This window comes from Neophocaena asiaeorientalis, unplaced genomic scaffold, assembly GCF_003031525.2.
Source record: "Neophocaena asiaeorientalis asiaeorientalis breed wild unplaced genomic scaffold, Neophocaena_asiaeorientalis_V1.1 scaffold322, whole genome shotgun sequence".
NCBI lineage: Eukaryota > Metazoa > Chordata > Mammalia > Artiodactyla > Phocoenidae > Neophocaena > Neophocaena asiaeorientalis.
The window spans coordinates 2105032-2121078 of record NW_020185329.1 but is presented as its reverse complement, the minus strand read 5'-3'; the positions used below and the strand labels follow the sequence as shown (position 1 = coordinate 2121078).

The 16047-nt window shown below is 37.1% G+C and overlaps 1 protein-coding gene across 3 annotated transcripts in view; it reads right to left on the bottom strand.

The window, feature by feature from the left end:
* Positions 1–389: 389 nt before the first annotated feature.
* The window catches only part of HAUS1 (HAUS augmin like complex subunit 1), a 16066-nt gene continuing 408 nt past the window's right edge, over positions 390–16047 (bottom strand). The window contains exons 2-9 of one of the 3 annotated variants that reach the window (XM_024734721.1): positions 15269–15443; positions 5934–6069; positions 4417–4551; positions 3454–3577; positions 2996–3061; positions 2136–2207; positions 1634–1663; positions 390–632 (exon numbers count right to left, since the gene is read on the bottom strand). In XM_024734721.1, the coding sequence (XP_024590489.1) occupies positions 582–632; positions 1634–1663; positions 2136–2207; positions 2996–3061; positions 3454–3577; positions 4417–4551; positions 5934–6069; positions 15269–15443 (789 nt within the window). In that variant the 3' untranslated portion in view covers positions 390–581. Of the gene's footprint in view, positions 633–1633; positions 1682–2135; positions 2208–2995; positions 3062–3453; positions 3578–4416; positions 4552–5933; positions 6070–15268; positions 15444–16047 lie in introns of all 3 variants that reach the window. The other 2 variants (XM_024734722.1, XM_024734720.1) reach the window with 2 other exon arrangements.

Here is a 16047-nt window from a genome sequence, read left to right as displayed (position 1 = left end):
TTCTGACTCTGTGATTATTTAAAAATCAAAACATTAAAACTCCTCCATGATTTCTTTTACTAACTTTTAAAAAAAATATTTAAATCTTTGATCCCTTGAAATTACCCTGATATAAGGGGTGAAGTACAGATCTAGCACCATGTGTTGAATTACCTATCTCTCTACTACTGATTTAAAAGGTCATCTTTTTCATAAACCAAATTCCTGCATATATGAACATTTGGAGGTAGGCAGGTAAGCTGATCGGGGGTGTGGGAGAAACATAACTGAAGTTGCAGAACCTTTCCCTTTCACTTAGCTGACCTAGTGAGCGACTGCAGGACAACAGTCACAGTTCACCTAAGAGAACTACTGAAGGACATTTAACCACCAACAGCATAGAAAACCAATGTTTTTTCATATGAAAACTGTATTTGAGCATAAAAATTTAATACACAATCAGAAACCACTATTCTATCAATAATGACATTATTACCTCATCTAAGAACACAGAAATTAAGGTGTAAGGAATGCCATGAGCAAATAATTCTTTAAAGTCCTATTCAGTTTACTGTGTTAAGATGAAATTTATTTGGCTCTGGTCACAGTTCCATCATGTTTACTTTCTTTGTAAGTTCAGCTTCAACAGTATCCTAAAGGAAGAAAGAAACAGCATAAATATTATAAATAAGGACATAAAGAAGGTGCTCTAACTTCTAATGTTATTTAAAATACGGGAAGCAAAAAGGGAAAACACTGAAACAGAAATTTTAAAAAATACCATTACAAAATATTAAATATTCTTTGAGATATTCCCCTTGCTTTTATATCTCCCCACTTCCCACACCCCAAAAGTTTTCAGACTCCTGATGCTATTAAACATTAAAAGGTGGGGGGGGGACCTTTAGAGAGGTGAATGACTGCAGTGATACTTGAATAGATTTTTCTGACTTTTACTCCTTAAGCAACATACTTCTGCAATGTCTCTCACATCACCCTTTTCCAATCTCATTGCCACTGTTCTCATTACTTCTCATCTGGCCTAAGCAGGCCAACTAGTTTCTGCAATTTTCTTTTTCCCTCCTCCAATCCACCCTATACACTGATTCCAGAAAAATCTTCTTAAACAACTGGCCTGATCAAAAAGCATAACCTTTATCACATTTTCTTTAGCTTAAAAAACAAGGTAACACAGAACAACTTTCAGTGGTCCCCTACAGCCTCCAAGAACAACCTTCTTTATATTTAAGGTCCTTCATCTCATAAACCAATTGACCTTCTTCAGCCCTATCTTCCACTGCATACTCCTAAGCAGCTGGACTGCTTCACTTGCCAAAGCTTGAAAAAGTCCTCCATTTTTCAGCTCTTATGCTTTTGTTAATTCCTTCTGCCTAGAATATTCTATGTCTCTCAACCCTCCTTTTCCATACAGGAAAATCTATACAAAATTTTAAAAGACCACTATGTATTTTTTATGAAGAAAAAAGATACGTATATGCCAAAAAAGTATTAAAAGATGCATGGTAATGATACACAGCAAGTCTGGGACTGTGGCTCACCTCTGAGTAGAAAGGAAAGAAGGAGGAGAAAGGGAGCTTTAGCTATGTCAGCATTTATTTTTTAAAAATCGGAAGGAAAAAATGGAACTACTTACTAATTCTCGCTTTGCTTCTTCAATTTTCACCTGAGCAAGAGATGGATTCTTTTAAAGGAAAATAAAATAAGGGAGGTTATGTTGCCTCAGCTAGGATGCAAGGGGAAAAAGAATGTAACAATCCTTTTCTAAAGGCAAAAAATGTTGTAGAAAGTATGTCCAATGTACATACAATACTAAAATTCAGCACAGACTTTATTTATTTATTTTTTAAATATTTATTTGGCTGCACCGGGTCTTAGTTGTGGCATGTGGGATCTTTAGTTGCAGAATGCGAACTCTTAGTTGAGGCTTGTGGGATCTAGTTCTCTGACCAGGGATCGAACCCGGGCCCCCTGCATTGGGAGCATGGAGTCTTAGCCACTGGACCACCAGGGAAGTCCCTCAGCATAGATTTTAAATCCTTAAACATGGACCCAGTATTTTCATGATCATTTAGTGCCCTTGGGGAAAGGTAGAGAAGAGGAACATTTTTTTTTGTTTGTTTCATAAAAATAATTACCGGCATTAAATCTAAATAGGACTCCAATTTTTTCTTCAAAGGTATAGTCTGTCGTTTTAGTTCTGCCAATTTCTGGGGGTGAAAAAAACACAGAGTAAGAGATATTCACAATGCAACTAACCACTGTCTATTTCTGAAATAAAACATGACAAAGCATTAACATTAGCATAGTTTAAATAATGTATCAAATAAAGAGCTTCAAAGACAAATGGATAACAAATGGAAACAATCCTTAGAAGATGCTATAATAGGAAAGTTATACTCCCATTTATTAAGAATAAGATTTAAGTATGCTGCCTAGGAATACAAAACAATGTAATTAAGAGGAATCAGAACATCAGGGAATAATTAAGAGTCTCAAATACATACTTATGAATTGCCAATTTTAAATTCCAAAAATCAAACTACAAAAAAGTCTTAAGAAAAAAAAGTAAAACAAAACCTTTCATTTCTCCCTCTTCCCATGAAAGATAAAACCCTTATACAATCTAAAACCCCAGAATTGCATTCTACAGGAGTATGGGACCTGTGTTTTACTGAAAGAGAATAAAGAGGAGGACCTAGGTGGTTAGCACATAGTCCCTCGATACATTCATTCAATAAGTAAATCAATAACATATAACTGACTCCAGCAAAGAGTTTCTAGCATATAGTAATAAATAAAGGAAACCAAACAAATGGAAGAAGATATATAGATAAACAAGTAATAAAGATATAAATACTGGTGAACATAAAGTACAGCGGTAAAGGAAAATAAATCAGGTCAATAGTGAATAAAGCTCTATAAAAAGAAACAAATGGAAAAGTAGATTGTGCACTAACATTTTAAAGGAAGTTAAGTTGGGTTAAAGTAAGCGTACCTCTGAAAGTGCTACCAGTGACTGATGAGACAGAGAAGCATCCATTCCTCTGGCTGAAAGTTGCTCCTACAATTACAAAAAAAGGGAGTTCAGTTTAAAAAATTATTTTGCAAGTGACCCTCATGAAATATTTTCAATATATAACACAGTAAAGAGAAGTTATAAATCATAGATGAAGGACTACACCTGCTCCTAAGCACTTTTATGTTGCATGAGAGGCATTTCAGACAGATTTGTGACGAGATGGGGGCAGTGCTTAAGAGCCTGAGCTTCTGGGCCTGGCAGCCTGCATCTGAATTGGATCTGCTGTTAAGTAGCTGTGTAACCTTGGGTAAGTTACCCGCCTTCAACGCAGTTCCCTGGTCGTAAAAAGGGAATAACAATACTGCCTATTTCTGAGGATGAAAGTTGAAAATAAGTCTGAAGCGAGCTAAATATATTCAGTCCTTCATACAAACCTCTGCAGCTCTAATTCCAGACCTGAACTCCTCTGACTTGGCTTTTAGGAAGTCCATGTTCTGAAGACGACTGTCAACTTTGGCCCTTTCCGTAGACAGATGCAACTCTGCCTTCTTAAGATCCCTTTAAAAAATGAAGTTGAGAACATTTTCTTCTCAGTGAAATTATTATAAAAAGGAAGCTCTACCACTTTTTCGATTCAACTCTGGATTAGTCAAGAGTATCAAGAGGAGATAACAAACTTGCTGGATTTTCTACCATAAATTTTATATCCCAGACTGGCTACCAAGCACCCTTCTAGGTCATCTTTCCCTCCATGTTGCCATCTGGGATTTTCCTCAAGGAATACTAAATAATTTTAAGATTAATTTATGCCAATTATTCTTGGAGAAAGTAGATCTGCTGCTCAAAAAAGTGACTTAACAGATCCTAAAGTTAATTTGAATTATGGAGGTCCCAAAGGCCTCTCTCCTAAATGTGACATGACACAGTGCTTTGCATATACATAGTCAATATTTGTTGGATAAATTTACACACCAGTAAATTACTTGTGCATACACATACTCCTGATCCCCAGCATCTAATCTCTGGGGCTACAGGGACCTAAAGAAGGTCCAAAGCATCAAGAGGGATACCAGAGCTCTATTAAGAAAGGGCAACAAAATATAACATGACTTTAAGTTGCACCATAGTTTATAAGTAAAAAAAAAAATTCACATACATTTTGAAAATTATTAACAGGTTATTTGTAAAACAGAGAGAAAAAAGAAACTATATAAAGTAAAAGGTAAAAATATGTACTCAACCACTCCTACCTTCACCCAAGTCATTTTCTACTTAAAAAAACATTTTATCTTCCCATTTCCTAATGTGTTGTTTTAAATCATATCTATGGCCCAAACTAATGTCCTGTTACTGCCTTTATAATAAAAATTGTCACCACTTCCAACTCAATTACTTACTCTTGTAGACATTTTTCTAATACTAAAGTTGCAGTTAGATTTTTCTCAAGTTTTGCCAATTCAAGCTTGATTTCTTCGTTTTTGGATTTGGTGCAAAAAAGATCAGAGGTCAAATCATTCACTGCAGGGATAAAACTAAAAGAAGAATCTAGTCACGTAAATGGACATTAAGGACAATAATTACAATTATTCCTCATTTCTAAAACTGATTTTATTTCTATGTGGATTCTTCTTTAACCATGCTGTTTCATACCTCTATACTATTTTACACGCTGTTCTCACTGTCTGGAATAACCTTCTTCAGCTGGCAAATTTCCATTTGTCCTTCAAAACTCAAATAAGATTTACTCCCATTCTGGAATTCACTACTCCTTCCTCTGTGCTTCCTAGCTACAGCTTTACATTACTGTAGTATTGCAGCTGTCATACTCTGTTATAATTTTACATGTCCATCTCCGTTAATTTACCATGAGCAGAGACTGTACTTGCTGGCACTCATTTTTCTATTCATTTCTGCTTCCCCAGTGCCTATATGTATAGCTATACATATATATATATATATACACACACACACACACACACACAAACATATATATATATATATACACACACACACACACACATATATAGGGAGGGAGGAAGGGAGAGGGAGACAGGTAGTTACATAAAGAGTTACATAGATTATATGCCTAGGATATAATTAGTATTTGGTGAATTGACTTAATTGACTGCTGAATTGACTTAATTCAAGTCTAGATTTCTGCTGCCATACGGCCCACATGATCTTATATCTAAAACTCTACTATTTAAGTGTGTGTATATATATATTTATTTATATATTTATATATATTTATATATATATTTATTTGTATATATTCCAAGCTCTTATATTAGCAGTTAAGCAGAATGGCCATACAATTCTCTGATTATAAGTTGTAGTAGTAGTCCTAGCTAAGAGGCAGCCAACAGTGATAGTCCTATGGACTTTTGAGTCAGACCAGGTTTGAATCCCAACCCTGCCATTTACTAGCTCAGAGAAATTATTTAACTCACCTCTCCTGAGCTTCAGTTTCCTCTTAAGGTTGTTAGAAGGATAATGTCATTATATAGGTGAAATGCCTGTCACAAAGAACTGAAGGTCTTTAACCTACTCTATCCAATAGGGTAGGGACATAACCAAAAATCACTACTCTATGCTCAACAGATGATGTAGCCTACTGCTCTTTGTACTGTTTATAGGGAATGATGTGATACCTAATCCCTTTTCAAATATACAAGAGAACCAGCCTTCACAAACCTAATCCTGAAAGAAGAAAACACTAAAATTTAACCAATACCAAGTTTATCTGAAGTAATTATACATACTCACTAGCAATGATAAGGAGTTAACTAAATTCAGTTATTTCTGCATACACTGCTAATTTCCTATACAGAATTACCCTGAGAAACAAAAGCTCCTTAGGTCAAGACCTTACAGTGTATATGACTGCAGAAATTAAAATTGTCACAAGAGTTACCTAGCTAGTGAGGTATCCTTTGTTTCAAGGGCCACAGCACTGTCAACCAAAGCATTCAGATACCTGGAACCAGTGCTAGAGAGATTGGCAGGGGAAAAATTCACACTCTCCAGGAGAAGGTCTTGAAGATGCTTAGCTGAAAAGATGTAAGAGTTTTATGGTGACTAAGATCTTTGTTTTGCTTTAATTTTTAACAGCTTTATTGTAATCTTTCACATAACATACAATCCACTCACCTAAAGTATTTTAGAACATTTTCATCACCCCAAAAAGAAATCCCACAATCCTCAGTCATTATTTTCCAGCTACCCAACCCATGAAGCCCTAGCAACCACTAACCTACATTCTGTCTCTATTCATTTGCCTAATTTGGACATTTCATATAAATGGTATCATATAATATGTGATCCTCTGTGACTGGTTTCTCTCACTTAGCATAACGGCTTCAAGGTTCATCCGTTCTGTATCAGGTATCAGTCAGTACTTCATCCCTTTTTATGGAAGAATAATATTCCATTGTATAGATTTACCATGTTTTATTTATCCATTCATCCATTGATGGACATTTGGATTGCTCCCACATTTTGGCTATTATGAATAACGCTGCTATAAACACTCACGTACGGGTTTTTACATAAACATATGTTTCCATTTCTCTTGGGTATATAACTAGGAGTGGAACTGCTGGTCATATGGTAACTCTATGTTTAACTATTTGAAGAACTACTAGACTGTTTTCCAAAGCTACTGATTTTTACATTCCTGCCAGAAATGTATGAAGGTTCCAATTTCTCCACAATGTCTTCTTCAACAGCTGTATTATTTATTTTTTTTGCACAGTGATCATTCATAGAACTGAATAATGATTGATAAAATGATAATCCAAGACCTTGTCTTTTTGATTATAGCCATCCTTGTAGGTGTGAAGTGGAATGTGGTTTTGATTTGCATTTCCCTGATGGCTAATGATGCTGTGCTTTCTGGCCATTTGTATATCTTCTTGGGAGAAATGTATATTCATATCCCTTAACCTTTCTTTTTGGCCGCAGCTTATGGGATCCTAGTTCCTTGACCAGGGATAGAACCTGGGCCCCTGCAGTGGAAGCGTGGGGTCCTAACCACTGGACTGTCAGGGAATTCCCTCCCTTATCCATTTTTAACTGGGTTGGTTCTTTATTATTCAGTTGTAAGAATTCTTCATTTATTGTAGATATAAGTCCCTTATCAGATATACAATTTGCAAATATTTGCAGCCCACTCTGTGGGCTGTCTTTTCATCTACTTGACGGTATCCTTTGAGGACAAACGTTTTTAATTCTGATGATGTCCAATTTACCTACTTTTCTTTTGTTGCTTGTGTTTTTGGTATCATAGCTAAGAAACCATTGCCAAATCCAAAGTTATGAAGATATACACATATGCTGTCTTCTGAGTTTTAGATTCAGCTCTTACTTTTAGGTTTTTCATTATTTTGAGTTAATTCTTATATATGTTATGAGGCAGGGTCCAATTTCATTCTTGTACATGTGGATATCCACCTATCCCAGCACTGTTCACTGAAAAGGCTATTCTTTCCTCCATTAAATTGTCTTGTCATCTTTGCCAAAAATCAATCCACCAGGAGTCTGACTTCCAACATAACAGTGTGAGGAGGTCTGCTCACCTACCCTCCAGTGAAACTGGTGAAAATTGTAAACAAAAACCCAAAAAGCAAAACAAAGATGCCCCCCAAAACAAAACACAACCATTTAAAGCTTCTGGAAATGCTCCTAAGGACAAACAGCAAATGAAGACACATCTGTTCAAGAAAATCTATTAAAATTCAGTGAGGGGGCTTCCCTGGTGGCATAGTGGTTAAGAATTTGCCTGCAAATGCAGGGGACACAGGTTCGAGCCCTGGTCCAGGAAGATCCCACATGCCACGGAGCAACTAAGCTCGTGTGCCACAACTACTGAGCCTGCACTCTAGAGCCTGCGAGCCACAACTACTGAGCCCGTGTGCCACAACTACTGAAGCCTGCACGCGTAGTGCCCATGCTCCGCAACAAGAGAAGCCACCGCAATGAGAAGCCCGTGCACTGCAACGAAGACTAGCCCCTGCTCACTGCAACTAAAAACAGTCCGTGAGCAGCAACAAAGACCCAACACAGCCAAAAATAAATAAATAAATAAATTTATTAAAAAAAAAAAAAGACAAAGAAAATCTTGAAAACAGCAAAAGAAAAATGACATACTAGGAAACTTCAGTAAGATTAACAGTCAACTTCTTGACAGAAACAACGGAGACTAAACGGCAACAGGATAACATATTCAAAGTGCTCAAAGAGCAAACTGTCAAGCAAGAATCCTACAGGTAGCAAGGCTTTCTTTCAAAAATAAATGTAAAATGAAGACTCCCAGATAGACAAAAACTGAGAGAATTTCATTGTCACTGGACCCAACTTATAAGAAATATTAAAGGAAGTTCTGCAGGCTTAAAGCAAGTGACCCCAAACAGTAATTCAAATGCGCACAAAAATCAATGAATTATCAGTAAAGGTAAATGCAGAATTATAAAGAGCATAAATGCATTTTTTTCTTCGTTTTTCTCTTAACTGACTTAAAAAGCAATTGGATAAAATAATATTTATATAAGGTATTGTTGGGTTATAGAAATGTATCAGCACAAAGGATGTGGTGGTAGTAAAGGTGTAAAGGGCTAAGGAAATGACTACAGATGGTTAAGTAATAATATAACAGCACACTGTTAAGTCCATAATATTATTAGATGTAATATGTGTAACAATAATACCACAAAAGCGGGGAAAAGAGGAACAGAGCTACATAGGAGCAACATTTCTCTATCTCACTGGAATTAAGCTAGTACAAATATGAAGCTGAGCTGGTAAGATTTATTTGCAAACCTCAGAACAACACTAAAAAGAACTGAAAAGAAAGAACTAAAAAATCACTTTAGAAATTTAAATGTTACATTAGAAAATATTAACTTAATGCAAAAGAAAGCGATAAGGGAAAAACAGCGAAACAAAAAAAGATGTAATATATAGAAAATGAAAAGTAAATTGGCAGATATAAATACAACTATATCAATAATAACATTAAATGGGAATGCATTAAACAATCCAACCCAAAGGCAGAGATTATAAGACTGAAAAAAACAACAGGATCCCACTACATGCTGTCTATAGGAGAGACACTTCACATTCAAAGATACAAATTCAGGCATAACTCAGAGATACTGGGGTTCCAGAACACTGCAATAAAGCAAATATTGCAATAAAGAGGGTCATGTGAATTTTTTGGTTTCCCAGAACATATAAAAGTTATGTTCATATTATACTGTAGTCTATTAAGTGTGCAATAGCATTATGCCTAAAAAAACAATGCACATACCTTAATTTAAAAATACCTTATTGCTAAAAAATGATAACCACATCTGAATCTTCAGTGAGTCATAATCTTTTTGCTGGTGGAGGGTCTTGCCTCGATGTTGATGGCTGCTGACTGATCAAGGTGATGGTTGCTGAAGGCTGGGCAATTCTGTGGCAATTTCTTAAAATAGGACAACAGAGTTTGCCACATTGATTTGACTTTTCCTTTCACAGATGATTTCCCTGTAGCATGCAATGCTGTTTGACAGCATTCTACCCAAGAACTTCTTTCAAAACTGGACTCAATCCTCTGAAACCCTGCCACTGCTTTAATCAAGTAAGTTATGTAATATACTAAATCCTTTGTTGTCATTTCAACGATCGTCACAGCATCTTCACCAGAGTAGATTCCTTCTCAAGAAACCACTTTCTTAGCTCATCCATCAGAAGCAACTCCTCACCCATGAAAGTCTTATCATGAGATGGCAGCAACTCAGTCACATCTTTAGGCTGCACTTCTAAGTCTAGTTCTCTTGCTATTTCCACCACACCTGCAGTTACTTCCTCCACTGGAGTCTTGAACCCCTCAAAGTCATCCACGAGGGCTGGAATCAACTTCTTCCAAACTCCTGCTAATGCTGATATTTTCACCTCTTCTCACGAATCACGAATGTTTTCAGTGGCATCTAGAATAGTGAATTCTTTCCAGAGGTTTTCAATTTACTTTGCCCAGATCCATTAGAGGAATCACTATCTATGCCAGCTATAGCCTTATGAAATGTATTTATTAAAGAATGACTTGAAAGTGGAAATGACTCACTGGAGTAGCACTTTTAATATCCTTCAAGAACTTTTCTTTTGCATTCACAACTTGGCTAACTATCTGGCATAAGAGCCCTAGCTTTCAGCCTTGTCTTAGTTTCCAACATGCCTTCCTCACTAAGCTTCATCATTTCTAGCTTTTGATTTAAAGTGAGAGGCATGTGACTTCCTTTCACCTGAACACTTAGAGGCCACTGTAGCGTTATTAATAGGAATATTTTCAATTTGTTATGTTTCAGGGAATATGGAGGCCCAAGGAGAGGGAGAGAGAAATGAAAAAGTCTGAAATATTGTGAGAATTACCAAAATGTAAGAGATACGAAGTGAGCAAATGCTATTGGAAAAATGATAGATTTGCTCAACACAGGGCTGCCACAAAACTTCAATTTGTAAAAAAAGACCCCTCAATATCTGTGAAGTGCAATAGAGCAACGTGCAATGAAAATAAAGGATGGAAAAAGATATATAATGCGAACAGCAACCACAAGAAAGCTGAAGTGGCTATACTAATATCAGATAAAATAGACTTTTTAACAAAAAATGTTACTAGAGATAAACAGGGACATTTTATAATGATAATACCGTCATATAATACAAAGTCCTCCCCCATTACAATGGAATGAAATTAGAAATTAGAAAGAAATTTGGGAAACTCATAAATATGTGGAATTAAACAACATACCCCCAATAACCAATGGGTCAAAAAGAAATCAACTCCTTTGAGGTGAATGAAAATGAAGACATAACATACCAAAACTTAGGGGATGCACCTAAACCAGTGCTTAGAGGGAAATTTATACTTGTAAATTCCTATGTTAAAAAAGAAGAAAGATTTCAAATCAATAGCCTAAGCTTAAAACATTTAAAAAAGAAGAGCAGACTAAACCTAAAGCAAGCCAAATGAAAGAAATAATAAAGAACAGAGTGAAAGTTAATAATATAGATTAAAAAAGAAGAAAAAAATCATTAAAACCAAAGGCTAGTTCTTTAAAAAGCTCAACATAATTGAAAAACCTTCACCTAGATTTAAAAACAAAATTGTTTTTTGTATTGGAATATAGTTGATTAACAATGTTGTGTTAGTTTCAGATGTACAGCAAAGTGATTCAGTTATATATGTAGAGTACCTATTCTTTTTCAAATTCTTTTCCCATTTAGGTTATTACAGAATATTGAGCAGAGGGACTTCCCTGATGGCACAGTGGTTAAGACTCCACGCTCCCAATGAGGGGGCCGGGGTTCGATCCCTGACTGGGGAACTACATCCTACATGCATGCTGCAACTAAGTGTTTGCATGCCACAACTAAGGAGCCGGCAAGTCGCAACTAAGGAGCCCACAAGCTGCAACTAAGGAGCCTGCCTGCTGCAACTAAGACTCAATATGACCAAATAAATAAATAAATATTAAAAAAAAATAAAACAATGGCAATAAAATAAACTATAAAGCACACCACTATGAATATCAGGTGACTGTCATTTCCTTAAATATATATATATATATTGAGCAGACTTTCCTGTGCTATAACCTTCACCTAGATTGACTAAGAAGAAAAAAGACTCAAATTACTAGCATCAGAAGACAGTACATTCCACTGATCTACCTACTTAATAAAAAGGATTATAAAGGAATACTATGAACAATTGTACCCAGAAATTTAGATAACTTAGATGAAATGGACAAATTCCAAAAAGGACACTAACTACTGAATCTAATTCAAGAACAAGTAGATAATCTAATAGACCTACAGTAAGCAAAGAGACTGAATTAGTAATCAAAATTTATCCACAAAGAAAAGCTCAGGTCCAGATGGTTTTACCATTGAGTTCTATAGATTACATAAAGAATTAATACCAATTCTTCATCAACTATTCCAAAAACTAGGAAGGAGGGAATACTTCTCAACTGTTTCTGTGAGGCCAATATTATCCTGACACTAAAACCAGAAAAAGACATATTAAAAGGAAAGAAAACTACGGACCACTATCTCTTATAAATATGGATGCAAAAATTCTCAACAAAATACTAGCAATTGAATCCAGCAACCTATTAAAAAATTATACACCATGAGGACGTGGATTTATCTTATGGATAAATGTTGGATTAATGTCTGAAAGCCAATTCATGTAACACATCATATCGACAGAATAAAAAACTAAAGTCATATGATCATCTCAATAGACCAAAAAGCATCTGACAAAATCCAGCACCCTTTCATGATATGGACACTCAACAAAGTAGGAATAGAAAGAAACTTCCTCAACCGTAAAAAGGGCATCTACAAAAAACCCACAACTCACATTGCGCTCAACAGTAAAGACTAGATGCTTTCCCTCTAAGATGAGGAACAAGATAAGGATGTCTACTCTAATAGATGTGTACATCTATTCAACATTTTATTGGAGGTTCTAGCTAGGGAAATTTCTTTTAATTTTCCTCCTCAACTGAAGAATTAGCAGTATAAAGAATGAATGTTTTCAATAGTTTCATCTGTATTTGTCACGATTAAAAAGTCTTCATATAGGGCTTCCCTGGTGGCGCAGTGGTTGAGAGTCCGCCTGCCGATGCAGGGGACACGGGTTTGTGACCCGGTCCGGGAAGATCCCACATGCCGCGGAGCGGCTGGGCCCGTGAGCCATGGCCGCTGAGCCTGTGCGTCCGGAGCCTGTGCTCCGCAACGGGAGAGGCCACAACAGTGAGAGGCCCGCGTAACGGGAAAAAAAAAAAAAGTCTTCATACAAAACTTTTACATCCTTTCCCAATTCCTGAAAATACTTCCAAAATGTTCCAATCTTACGTGCTGCAAAGAACTGTACTGTGCAGAAATAAAAACTAAATCAAAGAAATGATCTTTTGCTCAAAAGTCATTCAAGTCCTGGGGGCTATATAGTATCACTACTCAAAATTTAGAAACTCTGGAAGCAGGAGTTCCTTAACAGTGTATATGAATCTGTATTTGTTACAAGGTTCCATAAATTTTCTGTTCTCTGCTTGACAGCTTTCCTGTCTAAAAGGAGGAAAAACTTAGCCAAGAGGAGTAACAATTAAAGTACATGGTGGGGGATACTTCCCTGGTGGCGCAGTGGTTAAGAATCCGCCTGCCAATGCAGGGGACACGGGTTCAATCCCTGGTCCAGGAAGGTCCCACATGCCTCAGAGCAACTAAGCCCGTGCGCCACAACTACTGAGCCTGTGCTCCGTGAGCCACAACTACTGAAGCCTGCATGCCACAACTACTGAAGCCTGTGTGCCTAGAGGCCGTGCTCCTCAACAAGAGAAGTCACCGCAATGAGAGGCCCACACACCGCAACGAAGAGTAGCCCCCGCTTGCCGTAACTAGAGAAAGCCAGCACTCAGCAACAAACATCCAACGCAGCCAAAAATAAAAAAAATTTTTTTAAATAATAAAAATAATCTTAATACCTTAAAAAAAATGAAAAAATAAAGTACATGGGGGGGTTGGACTTCCCTGGTGGCACAGTGGTTAAGAATCCTCCCACCAATGCAGGGGACACAGGTTTGAGCCCTGGCCCAGGAAGATCAACATACCGCGGAGCAACTAAGCCCGTGTGCCACAACTACTGAGGCTGCGCTCTAGGGCCCGCCAGCCACAAATACTGAGCCTGTGCTCGGAGCCGCTTGTTGCTCCGCAATAAGAGAAGCCACAGCAATGAGAAGCCCACACACTGCAACGAAGAATAGCCCCCGCTCGACGCAACTAGAGAAAGCCTACTCGCAGCAACGAAGACCCAACGCAGCCAAAAATAAGTAAATTAATTAATTAAAAAAAAAATAAAGTACATGGGGACTTCTCTAGTGGTCCAGTGGGTAAGAATCTGCGCTCCCAATGCAGGGGGCCCAGGTTCGATCCCTGGTCAAGGAACTAGATCCCACATGCGTGCGACAACTAAGAGTATGTCGCAACTAAGAAGTCCGCATTCCGCAACTAAGAGCCCACATGCCACAACTAAGACCCATCGCAGCCTAAATAAATAAATATTTTAAGAAAAAAATAAAGTACATGAAGTGTAGATTTAAGATATCAATGGTGGCAGGGCTCTTCTGGATACTTTAGTACAGAAAATTGTGTCAAAATTTTGTATGTATTACTAGAAACATTTGCTACTTAATATATGCCACCATAAAAAGTACTCAAGGAAAAAAAAAAGTACTCAAGGACAGCCATGAATAATCTTACTTTTAAAATCATTTGAATTTTCATTACATAATAGTATAGACAAAAAGAAAGCTCTTGCAAAATAAGATTTTTCTGGACTCAAAGCCCCTTTCTCCATACTTTATTTTAATAACTACTAAAATAAAATCATTTAAAATTTAAACAAGTTTAAAGGCATACGGGAGAGTATGACTACAAAGGAGCATCACAGGGGAGGTGTTTGGGGGTGACAGAACTGTTCTGCATCTTAGCCGTGGGGGTGGTTCTCAGAATCCATGTGTGTTAAAACAGTACACCAAACAAAAAGTCACTTTACTGCATATTAATGTTTTAAAAGAAAACTGGAAAAAAGCACATATGCAATAGATTTACAATATAAATTGCTCTACATTCAAAACAACATATGTAACATATGCCATACACCTGCTTAAGTGTAGGCAAACGTAGATCTCACTTCTTTCCTCTTTTGTATATTCCCAATCTTTTTGTGGTTTGTGTTATAAAGACAATGGATGTGTTGAATACACTTTTTTAAACTACATATGCACAGCAGAAAATTCTCATGCAGTCCCATGAATACATGGAAACAGAGTGATTTGTTCAAGTCACAGTTCATGGATGCCACCTCAGGTGTCATGATGGCTCATTATAACTAAAGCATGGAGACTGGAAAGAGACCAAAAGATATGTAAGTGAAAAACCACAGGTATCGTATATGTCAGGCTAATAAGTTTAGACTCTTATCTTTTAGGGGTTACTGTTTCACCATCAGAGTATCAATAAAATATATACTATAATGAAATTTATGATAGTTACTATAACAACACAGTGTAAGACAAATCTGGGTAAAATAAAGAAGCAAAACTGGCAAGTAGTCTACACTAAATCAATCTTGTATACTTCAGTGTTAAACAATTTGGTTACCTCTAGTTATTATCTCATTCAACACTCTGGAATTAATCTCACCTTCTGATTCATATTCTCTTGCTTTTTGTTTCAAGTCCTCTATTACCAGGTAGACATCCCTGTCCCGGACCCTGTTGCGTTCTGAAAGGTGATGCAAAATCTGTGTTGTCCGCGGATTCACCTCATATTGTGGAATGGGATGATCTCCAAATATTTTTTTCAACCAGGCAGCAACCTAACCATTACAAGGGATACAAATTTTGTAAGCCTTGTTTTTTGCAATAGCACGAAGAAAATATGGCCAAGACGTGATGAGTAGCAAAGGAAATGCTTTCCATGAATATTCTGGCATCCTACTTACTTCACATCCTAATTTGTCTTTAGGGAGAGAGATATCAGATGTCAGGAAATAAAAAGTGAGCAAGCACAATAAATAAAACTACCAGAAAACAATCTATCCTTTCTCAAAGCTACGAAAGCAGTATAGGCTAATATGTTACATCACTCGAATAACTTTAAAGCTCAATATGCAGGTGCTAAGGCATTATTACAGTTGCAAAGTCTGAAAAAAGGGTGGTCCTCAACACACCACAAGACTCGCAATGCCAGGAAACTCCTAGAGCTGGGATGCGAGACACTGAAGCAGGTCTGGTGTGAAAATTCTGGTAGGAAGCAGCAGTGGACGGCTAGGCTTGGCTGGAAGTTGACTTTGGGTTCAGAAGTCCCCCTCCAGTCTCCAGGGGTAGGTTTCGTACCAGGGGGCTCTCCTCAAACCCTCTCCAAGCCCGAATCCTGGCAGGGAAGGCCGGGAAGGAAGGGAAACTCCCTTTCCAAGGGTG